Source organism: Chrysemys picta, chromosome 6 (assembly GCF_011386835.1).
Source record: "Chrysemys picta bellii isolate R12L10 chromosome 6, ASM1138683v2, whole genome shotgun sequence".
Taxonomy (NCBI): domain Eukaryota; kingdom Metazoa; phylum Chordata; order Testudines; family Emydidae; genus Chrysemys; species Chrysemys picta.
In genome coordinates this window covers 132,601,221-132,612,469 of record NC_088796.1, presented here as the reverse complement: position 1 = coordinate 132,612,469, position 11,249 = coordinate 132,601,221, and the positions used below count along the sequence as shown (strand labels likewise).

At 53.5% G+C, this 11,249-nt stretch overlaps 1 protein-coding gene across 3 annotated transcripts in view; it reads left to right on the top strand.

Annotated features, from left to right (window-relative positions):
* Positions 1-11,249, top strand: part of HEMGN (hemogen) — a 46,364-nt gene that overhangs the window by 27,558 nt on the left and 7,557 nt on the right. Inside the window, exons 5-6 of one of the 3 annotated variants that reach the window (XR_010588745.1) lie at positions 141-374; positions 2,252-4,540. Coding sequence is in view for 2 of the 3 variants with exons in the window: in XM_065549894.1 (XP_065405966.1) it covers positions 141-262 (122 nt within the window). In the remaining variant the exon portion in view is untranslated. Of the gene's footprint in view, positions 1-140; positions 458-2,251; positions 4,541-11,249 lie in introns of those variants that run through there. The other 2 variants (XM_065549894.1, XM_065549895.1) reach the window with 2 other exon arrangements.

Below are 11,249 nucleotides of genomic sequence, written 5' to 3'. Positions count from 1 at the left end.
ACCTGCTTGATGGCCCATTAAGGACCATCAGCTATACAATGGACCCATTGAGAGAAGGCAGATACGCCTTGTAACTCAGCAAAGTATGCAGGGACTGGCCCATGTGACTCCAGACTCCATTTTGCTGTAATTTTCCACAGTAAGAACAAAGAGGTATTCTTACACCTGGAAAAGACTATATAAGGCTGATGTCTCATCTCCATCTTGTCTTCAATCCTGCTTCATACCTCTGGAGGAACTTCGCTACAAGCTGGAGCTTTGAACAAAGGACTGAATGACCCATCCCAGCGGGGGATGTATTCCAGAGACTTGATTTGAACCTGCAGTTTATTCCATCGCTGCTGCAAGCCTGAACCAAGAACTTTGCCATTACTGTATGTAATTGATTCCATTTAACCAATTCTAACTCTCATCTCTATCTTTTACCTTTTATGAATAAACCTTTAGATTTTAGATTCTAAAGGATTGGCAACAGCGTGATTTGTGGGTAAGATCTAACTTGTATATTGACCTGGGTCTGGGGCTTGGTCCTTTGGGATCAGGAGAACCTTTTTCTTTTACTGGGGTATTGGTTTTCATAACCATTTGTCCCCATAACGAGTGGCACTGGTGGTAATACTGGGAAACTGGGGTGTCTAAGGAGATTGCTTGTGAGACTTGCGGTTAGCCAGGGGGTGAGACCGAAGTCCTCCTAGTCTGGTTGGTTTGGTTTGCCTTAGAGGTGGAAGAAACCCCAGCCTTGGGCTGTAACTGCCCTGTTTGAGCAATTTGTCCTGAGTTGGCACTCTCAGTTGGGTTCCGCCAGATCCGCATTGTCACAGCGGTAGAAGCAGGGGAGCCCTGGGCCCTTTAAATAGCCCCCAGAGCCCTGGGATAGCGGGGGACTCGGGGGCTATTTAAAGGGCCGGGGCTCCAGCTGCCTCTGCTGCACCCCGTCCCCGCACCAGATCCGCACCCCCTGCCCTGCCCGCAGCCAGCCCCGTCTCCAGCCAGACCTGCACCCCGTGTCCGCAGCCAGCCCCTGCGGCACCCCTGCCCTACCTCCAGCCCCGCCCCCCCTGTTCTGCCCGCACCAGCCCCGCCACCATGCCCTGCCTGCAGCCAGCCCTGCACCCCCTGCCCACAGCCAGCCTCTGCCGCACCCCCTGCCCTGTCTCCAGGCAACCCCTGCCGCACCCCCCTGCGGCCCTGCCCAAAGCCAGCCAGCCCCACACACCCCTGTCTCCAGCCAGCCCCGCACCCCTTGCCCTGCCTGCAGCCAGACCCTACCTCCAGTGAGACCCTGCTCTGCCTCCAGCCAGCCCCATGTCCACTGGTGCCCTGCAGTTCCCAGGGCAGTAACCCTGCACACCTGCTTCAATGAGGGGGGCAGGGAGCAGCTGGGACCCACACATGTGCACACCACTAGGGTGACCAGACAGCAAGTGTGAAAAATCGGGACAAGGGGTGGGGGATAATAGGATCCTATAAGAAAAAGACCCAAAAATCGGGACTGCCCCTATAAAATCAGGACATCTGGTCACCCTAGCACACCCCCAGGGAGTGGCGGGGACCCACACACGTGAAACGGAGCTCATTAATAACCGATCAACAGCATATATGATGCAATGTACATAATATAAAATTTTATTATTTATATAGTTATGGAAAGTAAATAATACATGGAAGAAATGAAAGGCATTTTTTTACATTTTTTTTTTGTTAGTCATCCCTGCCGGGGCCCCGCCAAAAATGTTCGAATTGGGCCCCGCCTTTCCTAAAGCCGGCCCTGCTGGAGAGAACGGGAGGATTCAGTCAGCAGGGGCTGCCGATCCGTCCCATTCACCAGGGCTGCCATCCTGCGACTTCAGCATTAGTGGCTGGGGTGACTTGGGGAAAGGTCTCAACCTCCCCACATCCCACTTCACTGCTGCCAGAATCCCTCCTGCCCCCCCGCTACAGTCCCCTCCCTACCCAACCTGGGTGGGGCTGGAGGAGAGGGGTCTGAGAACTTGAGCTGTGGATTGGAGGTGGAACAGCTGTCAGGGGCACTGAGGGGGAGGTGGCAGGAGCTCCCCATACAAGGAGGGGGGTTGCCACTGCAGGTCACTAGGAAGGACAACAAGACTCCATCCTGGGGGTCAGGAGGGGGAATCCATCCCTCAGAGGTGGGCAGGGGCTGGGTGGAAATGCTGCTGGTTCTAGGGGCCGTTAATCCCCCCTGATTCCTCGGAGGCGTCTGAGTCTCAGACAGGTTCTCGTTCCCTTACAGCATGAGGACGTCACGGCCAATGTGATGCGCCAGCTTCGTATCATGCGGCACTTGCGCCAGGTGCCCGAGGCGCTGCAGGTCCTGTGCCTCTGAGGCCACCAGCAACTCCCGCTCCCTGCTGCAGGTACTGCTCTGGCTCTCTGTAAATGGGGAGCTAGTGGAAGGGGAAATAGAGCCCCCTGGCACTCACAGAAAGCTGATTACAGAATGAGCTCGAACTGAGAGGCACCATATCCGCCCCCCTAAAGAGCCAGACTTCAGTGGTGATACAGCCCAGCTGGGGTAGCAACAGGATTGAGAACGAGGTAGGAAGTTCAGAGCAGCAAGGAAAGCCTGGAGAGGAACTTGAGAAGAGAGGTTGGAAAAGTGCAGCAAAGAGAAAGGTGCAGACCTAGCTGTTGGGTCCAGGGCCCTGAGCTGCTATCAATGTCAGGGTGGGACTGGGTTCCCCTACCGGCCCCAGAGGAGGCGGCGTACACGCACCTGGAGAGGGTTCCCAAGCCCAGCAAGGGGGCTACAGGCTGAGCAAGTGCCCCAGAGATGGCAGAAGGACTTCTGTCTGTGGAAAGACCTCTTTGGACTTTTAGTGTGAGGCAAGCTGGGCCCCAGAAGGGTGGACTAAAGGTGGTGACCTGGCCGGAGTTACCAGGCAGAGAAACTGCCGTGGTGCTGGAGCGACCATGGATGGGGGACGCTAGCCCAGCGAGAGGGCTGTGATGCCATGCCTGGCCGCCGGGGGGCACCTAACGATGAGTAGATTCATTTATGATTGGCATAGTTGGCAGGATTGAGTTCCCCCTGTGATCCGTGAGGGAAGTCTTGGTTGCTGAAGGAATCATAGAATATCAGGGTTGGAAGGGACCTCCGGAGGTCATCTAGTCCAACCCCCTGCTCAAAGCAGGACCAATCCCCAGACAGTTTTTTGCCCCGATCCCTAAGTGGCCCCCTCAAGGATTGAGCTCACAACCCTGGGTTTAGCAGGCCAATGCTCAAACCACTGAGCTATCCCTCCCCCCAGCAGGTGTATCAAGGGACCAAGCTGGTCGCTGGATTTCCCACTTCAGTTCCAGGGACTGGCTAAGCAGCCAAAGCAGATCTAGGGGTTTCTCCAGCAGCTCCTAGAAAACCAACAGACGCAGAAGGAAGTGCAGGTGGAGCTACAGACGCAGCAGCAGCAATACCTGTGAGAGATCCTGCAAAGGGAAATCAGCCCAGGGTCTGCTATGCCCATGGACAAAAAGAGCAGAGAAGGAGAGCATGCCTGGGCTGTGCTGAGAAGGTTAGCCCAGGGAGAAGGGCATGAGAAGTTAGAAAGAAAGGAGAAGGTGTCCTCTGACACAAACCCCCATGAGGCAGGCAAGGTGGAGGTGGCTGGGGTGGCCATGGACCTTGCAGACCCTCCACCAACACACCCTGTCGGGTGCTGCAGGGAGATGAAGGACGAAATGATTGGCCCAGAGATGAAGCAGACTGGAGGAGGGACAAACACAAGGGTGGAGCAGTCCATATTGGGTTCTCAGACCCTGACCGAAAAGGTTTTGGCAGATGCAGCGGCAGTAGCAAAAAGGCAACAGAAGACGCTAAAGGCTTCAGAAGAGGCTCTGCAAGCAGCTGTTCATGAGACTGAGTGGCTGCAGGAAGAGCGTGGGGATACTGCAGAAGAGAAGGTTTGCCCTGAGCGAGCTGGCAGTGGAGCTGCAGACACTGGGCACAGGCTGTACAAGCGCGCAGCCGGTGACAGCGATGAGATGACGAGGGATGAAGCTTGGAGAAGAATAGAACTTGCCCCCGCGTGGGCCAGGTTCTAAGGAGGAGGGTATATAACGGGGGCCTTGGCCTGTGGGCTATAAAGCCTGGAGCTAGGCCAAATGGATTACAGAGTGAGCTCCAGCTGAGGGGAAACCAGGGGAAACCGCAACAAAGGTACAGGAGCAGGCCTAGCTCTTCGGTACAGGGCCTTGGGGCAGACCCTAGAATCCAGGGTAGGACTGGTTCTCCCACGGTCTCTAAAGAAGGGGATGTACAGGGCCATAGAAAGGGCTACCAAGGCCAGCAAGGGCAGGCCGAGCCAAAGTCAGGCTGAGGAAAAGCCCCCAAGGGACAGAGGATCTTGTTTCAGTTAAAGACATTTTTTGACTTTTAGTTTGGGATGAGCGCGACCCAGGAAGGAGTGGGACTAAAAGATGGTCGCTTGGCCGAAGGGCTGAGTTCCCAGCCAAAAACCTGCTGGCGGGCGTGCTAGCCCAAGAAATCTATGACCCCAGGCCTTGAAGGAAGGGGCACCTATCGGTGAGTGAACTCTGTTACAAGCCTGCTTCCACTGTGGAAACAGCCTGGTATTGGAGAGTGGTGGGGATGGCCTGTGGGCGAGGATGGCTGGAGGGGTCATACAGGATGGGCAGCAGCGTCAAGTGAGGAGATCAGGGAAGGGGTTGTTTGCAGTCCTGCCACTGAGCGGTAACGTGATCCTGGCCAGGTCACTCTCCCACCTGGTGCCTCACTTTCTCTATCTTTGAAATGGGGATCATCCCGACCCACATTAAGAAAGGGTTTGATCCTCTGCTCTTGCTTCCCAAATCCCTGCCCTCCTTGCCCCACACAGTCCTCTGCCCTGTTGCTCAAACTCCCATCCACATGTTAGTGCCTGTGTCACCCCCGCAACTGCAAGGTCTCATGTACAGTCCCCTGCCAGCAAACTGAAGCTGCCACTATATCCAGAATAGGAATCGCAGTTCCTGTGCGCTGCCCTGAATGGAGTCTAGACCCTGGGCATGGGGAAGGCCAACGCTCACATCCAGGTAGATCATCAACCTACTCCTCTGTCCCAGGAGCAGGAAGGTCTCTGGTTCGTGCTCCCTTCGGTAGCTGGAGCTGCTGAGTTGGGAGTGTGGTGGGCAGAGATGGGAACAGGCCATAGGATGAATCAAGTGTCAGGGGGAGATTCCCTGTGTGTGGGAGATGATGTTGCCCCTCTGTGGGGAATCCCTTCCTTGCAGATGCTGGGCTTTGGGTGCTGGACTCTGCCAGGAAGCCCAGCTCCCATCCCTAGCAGCTTGGCTGTTCCCTACACTGCTGTGCACCAGGCCCTCTGCAGAGAGCTGCTCTGCGCAAGGACTACAGAGCCTGCTGTCATCCTGGCAGGTGTCACCCCAGGTTTCATAATCCTGACCCCTGGTCTCCCTCCGCTGGCAGGCTCTGAGCAAGGCCTGCCCGGAGAACATGGATGACGAGCTTTCGATCCTGCTGACAGCACCCCCCAGCACAAACAAACTCCAGCACATCTTGGAGGTGAGCAGAATGGGGAGGGGTCGCAGGGGTTTTACCTTAGCCCTGGGGACTCCTAGAAAGAAGAGACTGGAAAATCCATGTTTCTATTGGATCCTTCCGAGTATGTATTTGTGATATAAACTCACTGGGTGACCTTGGGGTAACTCACTTCCCCCTTACGGCATCAGTCTTCTCCACTATCAAATCTACACTGGGGAAGAAGGACAGAAGCCCCGACAATCACCTTCACCTCTGGGTGTCTGGTCCTGGGAGCCAAAACCAACTGGACTATCTGCCCCATCTCCTAAACTGCCCTGTCTTTCCCTCCTAGGGCCTGGTCCTTAGTGCTCAGCCTGGCCCCTTCCCAGCTTGTCCCTGACCTTTAAAGGACTCTCCAAGCCCCTCCCATGCCTGCTTCCCTTGGGGTCTCTCTCCTGGCTGAGCACAGGCTGCCCTTCTATCTCTCAGCAGGCCTGGGTCCTAGTCACAGGCTGCGTCTTGTCACGTGACCCCCACACTTATTCCCTTCGCCCTAGGGAGCTGCATCACCTGGGCCAGGTGCAGTTGAGCTCCAACCCCTTTCCTGACCATCTCACCCTGGGACAGGTTGAAACTGGAAACCTGTGGATAACAGTAACTGGTTGCTCCCAAAGGTGCTGAAGACACAATGGAAGAGGAAATCCTTTGGCCTGGATTGAAATTATTCCGACTGAAAGTGAATGAGAGAAAATAGGTCCAGAGTTCTCTTCCTAGCAGCAGAAAATGTAGCGATTGATAGAGGTTCAGGTCAGAAAGGACCATTATGTGCATCTAGTCGCCCCTCCTTTATAACTCAGGGCTAGAATGTGACCAAGTGGTTCCTTCAGCCAAACATAGCATGGGACTGAGCCAGAGCACATCTTTTGGAACGACATCCACATGCAGGAGAGCCAGCTGGCTACCTGAAAATCTCTCTTCTGCAGTGACGCGGGGTTAAGGGACACGGGGGAAAAGACATGGCGGCTGTGACTAAACTTAGAGCAGGGTGGGAAACCGAGACACAGTTGGGACCTGTCTACACTACAGGTCTGTCGTGCATTTGTAATCTGCTGACCCCCACATGTTGTTCAGAGCCTATGGACAACACAGCTCCTAAAGTGTGTTTGTTCTGTGCTTATCCCGTATGTACAAGCAGGGCTGGACGGCCTTTCTCACTGTGCTGTGGGGAGCAGGTCCTGGGTACTAAGGTTCTGAAGAAGCTCTCAAGGACTAATTTTTTAAAATAATTGTTATCAATGAATTGGGAGAAAACATACAATCACTGCGGATAAGATTGGGGGGTGACAAAATACAGGCAGAGTGGTAATTCCTGATGGCGAGAGGGCAGTGAAACACAGCGATCTGGCTCATTCGGCCAGCTGGACCCATTGAAAGAAAACAAGTTTGAGCAGAGACCAATGCAAGGTCCTATACGTAGCCACAAGGCACGCCGGCCACACCTCCAGAATGGGGACGTGTATCCAGGAAAGCAGTGACTCTGAAAAGGATTTAGGGGCCAGAGTGGAGAAGCCACTCAACATGAGCTCCCAGTGTGATGCTGTGGTGAACAGGGCTAAAGCCATCATTAGACGTAGGAGCAGAGCCGTGAGTAGGATAGGGAGGTGACACAGCAGCAGTGAGACTGCTATTGGAATACTGCCTCCAGTGTTGGTGTCCTCCTTTGAAAAAGATGGTCCTAGAAATTGGAGCTGGGGCAGCAAAGAGCCACCAAATGTTCTGAGGGCTGGAGAAAAATGCCTTCTAGTGAGCTATTGAAAGAGCTCAACCTGTTTAGCTTATCAAAAGAAGATTGAAAGGTGACTTCCCTGAAGTGTTGAAATGCCTTAATGGAGAGAAAATATTGGGTATTAAAGGGCTCTTTAATCGAGCAGAGAAAGGCAGAACAAGACCCAATGGCTGGAAGGTGAAAAGAGACAAATTCCTATGACAAATAAGGCACAAATATTCAACAGCGAGGATGATTGACCACAGGAAGAAGCTACCAAGGAAAGTGGTGGATTCTCCATCTCTTGATGTCATTTAATAAAGACTAGATGCCTTTCCGGAATGTGTTTGCCCCAAAAGTAGCTATTGTGGTAGACAGGAGGCCTGTGATATGCAGGGGGTCAGATTAGATGCTCTAACGGTCTCTGCAGCCCATAAAGACCTCTCATTTCTGAGAAACCGAGTGTAGCATTGGGAGTAGCCTCTGCTGTTTTACTGTCTAGCTGGCTTGCTTCCTAGAATGAATATGTGTGCACAGATGGTTGATACTCCAAAGGTCCTTCTCCATGTCTGGCTGTCCAACGGAGAGGGTGTACCTAGTGGGTCTGGCAGGGATCAGTCCGGGGTCTGGTACTATTCAACATTTTCATTAAGGATTTGGAAAATGGAGTGGAGAGTATGCTTCTAAAATTTGCAGATGACACCAAGCACTTTGGAGCACAGGATTGGAATTCAAAACTCCATGGCTGGGCCCCTCTCTATAGACTGGGCTGAAGTGAAAGCCCAGAGCCAAACACTCCTCCTCCTGGGCAGTGCGCTCCGACCTCTAATGGTCAGATGCTGCTTAGCACTGTCAGAGCAGCTTTTGCTGGGGGATTCTCCCAGCACTTTCCAATAGTGGGAAAGTATGAAATCCCCATTTGACTGCTGGGGACAGAGCCTAGAGGGGGCAGCAACTTACCCCAAGTCCCACAGGTCAATAGGAAACCAGCAATGGAACCCAGGTGTCCTGACTCCCAGTTCCCTGCTCCAATCACTCCAGCGGAGCACACTCCCTCTCAAAGCAGGGGGACCGGACATGAGGGTCTGGTTGTAATGGCCAGCTGTGGGAGGGAGTGTGCAGCAGTGGTTAGTGACGGGGCCTGGAAATAAGGACTGCTGGGTCTATTGGAGAGTGTCACTAGGAGCAGTGCATAAGATGAGGTGTCCTATCATGTTTACTCAGAGCAGATTAGGACATAATAGAATGGCTGAAATAGTTTATTTTATTTGTATTTTATTATTTTGCAATTGTTAAGAGCAGCAACTACTTAGCTCAGACTGAAGCATCTTATCTAATTTTTGAGATCTAAGTGTCTCCTCTTTGAGTGCGACGAGACAATTTAACACATTGTGACAAAGAATTTTCATTGCCACTTGTTATGATTTCAAGAATCAAGAAACAAACTGGTTTAGTTTGAATAGGATTTTCGGTCAGAAACGGTTTCAATGACATTTCCCCACCATCTCGATTCCTGGGCTCTATCTCTGCCTTTCGGGGGGGGGGGTGCTATCTGTTAGAACAGGAGTCTGATTTGGATAGGGATAGAGACCTCTTTAATGTTTTTAATGAAGTAAATACTAATGGGAATTGTGTGATCATGGGAGACTTTAACTTCCCAGATATAGACTGGAGGACAAGTGCTAGTAATATAATAGGGCTCAGATTTTCCTAGATGTGATAGCTGATGGATTCCTTCACCAAGTAGCTGCTGAACCAACAAGAGGGGATGCCATTTTAGATTTGGTGTGGGTAGTGAGGATCTCTTAGAAGAAATGGTTGTAGGGGACAGCCTTGGTTTGAGCGATCATGGGCTAATTCAGTTTAAACTAAATGGAAGGGTAAACAAAAATAGATCTCAGAGTAGCAGCCGTGTTAGTCTGTATCCGCAAAAAGAAGAACAGGAGTACTTGTGGCACCTTAGAGACTAACAAATTTATTAGAGCATAAGCTTTCGTGGACTACAGCCCACTTATTCGGATGCAATAGATCTGTGACTAGGGTTTTTTTTTTTCAAAAGGGCTAACTTTAAAAAATTAAGGAAATTAATTAGGGAAGTGGATTGGACTGAAGAACTTGTGGAACAGATGGATCAGACTATACAGGTTCCAAACCTCTCGGAGGCTCTTATCTTCTAAACAGGGGCGTCTGTTTTCTAGTAAAATCAGGAAAAAGAAAGGAGAAAACTCAGAAGAGGTTCCTCCTGGAGCTCACGTACGTGACCCCTAATACTCTCTCAGTCCTCAAAGAGAGACCTCGAGAAGGAGACTTGCTGAAGGAAAGCTACAGGGGACTCAGATGTTTCCCTGGCCCTGCGCCCCTGTCCTGCCTGGCTGATGTCAGCATCTCTCTGTGAGGTCACCACCTCCCCAGCACCTTTGGCCAATAGGCTGAGGTCCTGCAAAAGGCCTTTGTGATGTCACTGTCACACCCACCCCTCCCCTGCAGTGCTCATGTCCTGCCGCAGGCCAGACCCTTTGGAGGTTTGAGCTACTCCCTGTGGATCACCCCACTCAATGCGTCTTCATTCTAGGAAGCAAGCCGGCTAGACAGTAAAACAGCAGAGGCTGCTCCCAATGCTACACTCGGTTTCTCAGAAATGAGTAGACTTTATGGGCAGAAGAGACAGTTAGAGCATCTAATCTGACCCCCTACATATCACAGGCCTTTCTGCACCATATGGGGCAGGCAGAGCTCTGCCTGGGTGCAGGGGGAATGGGATGGGGGTAGATCAAGGAAAGCGGGGAGGGGAATGGGTGTGAGGGAAAGAGCTCCTGTCCCAGATGAAGGAATTTGGGGGCAGAGGAAAGGACCCTGCTCCACAGAGAGGGGAGAGGGTTTCTGTGAGTGCCAGGGGGCTCCATTTCCCCTTCCACTAGCTCCCCATTTACAGAGAGCCAGAGCAGTACCTGCAGCAGAGAGCGGGAGTTGCTGGTGGCCTCAGAGGCACAGTCCTGCAGCGCCTCGGGCACCTGGCGCAAGTGCCGCATGATACGGAGCTGGCGCATCACATTGGCCGTGACGTCCTCCTGCTGCAAGGGAACGAGAACCTGTCTGAGACTCAGACGCCTCCGAGGAATCAGGGGGGGGATTAACGGCCCCTGGAACCAGCAGCATTTCCACCCAGCCCCTGCCCACCTCTGAGGGATGGATTTCCCCTCCTGACCCCCAGGATGGAGTCTTGTTGTCCTTCCTAGTGACCTCCAGTGGCAACCCCCTTCCTTGTACGGGGAGCTCCTGCCACTTCCCCCTCAGTGCCCCTGACAGCTGTTCCACCTCCAATCCACAGCTCAAGTTCTCAGACCCCTCTCCTCCAGCCCCACCCAGGTTGGTTAGGGAGGGGACTGTAGCGGGGGGGGGGGCAGGAGGGATTCTGGCAGCAGTGAAGTGGGATGTAGGGAGGTTGAGACCTTTCCCCAAGTCACCCCAGCCACTAATGCTGAAGCCGCAGGATGGCAGCCCTGGTGAATGGGACGGATCGGCAGCCCCTGCTGACTAGGGTTACCATATGTCCGGTTTTTCCCGGACATGTCCTGCTTTTCGGCAATCAAACCCCCATCCGGGGGGAATTGCCGAAAAGCCAAACATGTCCGGGAAAATGCCGGCCGGGCACTTGCCCTCCCGCGGCTGCTCTGCTCCGCTCCTCCCCTCTCAGACTTTAAATCTGAGCTGCCCGAGCCAGCGCTACCGGCTTCGGTCAGCCCCCCACTGCCTCCGGACCCCGAGCCGCCGGCAGGCACTTCCCTTCCCGGGCTCCAGCTGAGCTGCTCCGCTCCTCCCCTCTCAGACTTTAAAAGCCGAGCTGCACGAGCCAGCGCTACCGGCTGGGCGCTTCCCCTCCCGGGCTCCAGCTGCGCTGGGGAAGTGCCGGCCAGGGGCGCAGGGTCTGGGGGCTGCCCGGCAAACCGTGAAGCCGGTAGCGCTGGGGCAGCCCTCTCCCCATGGCTG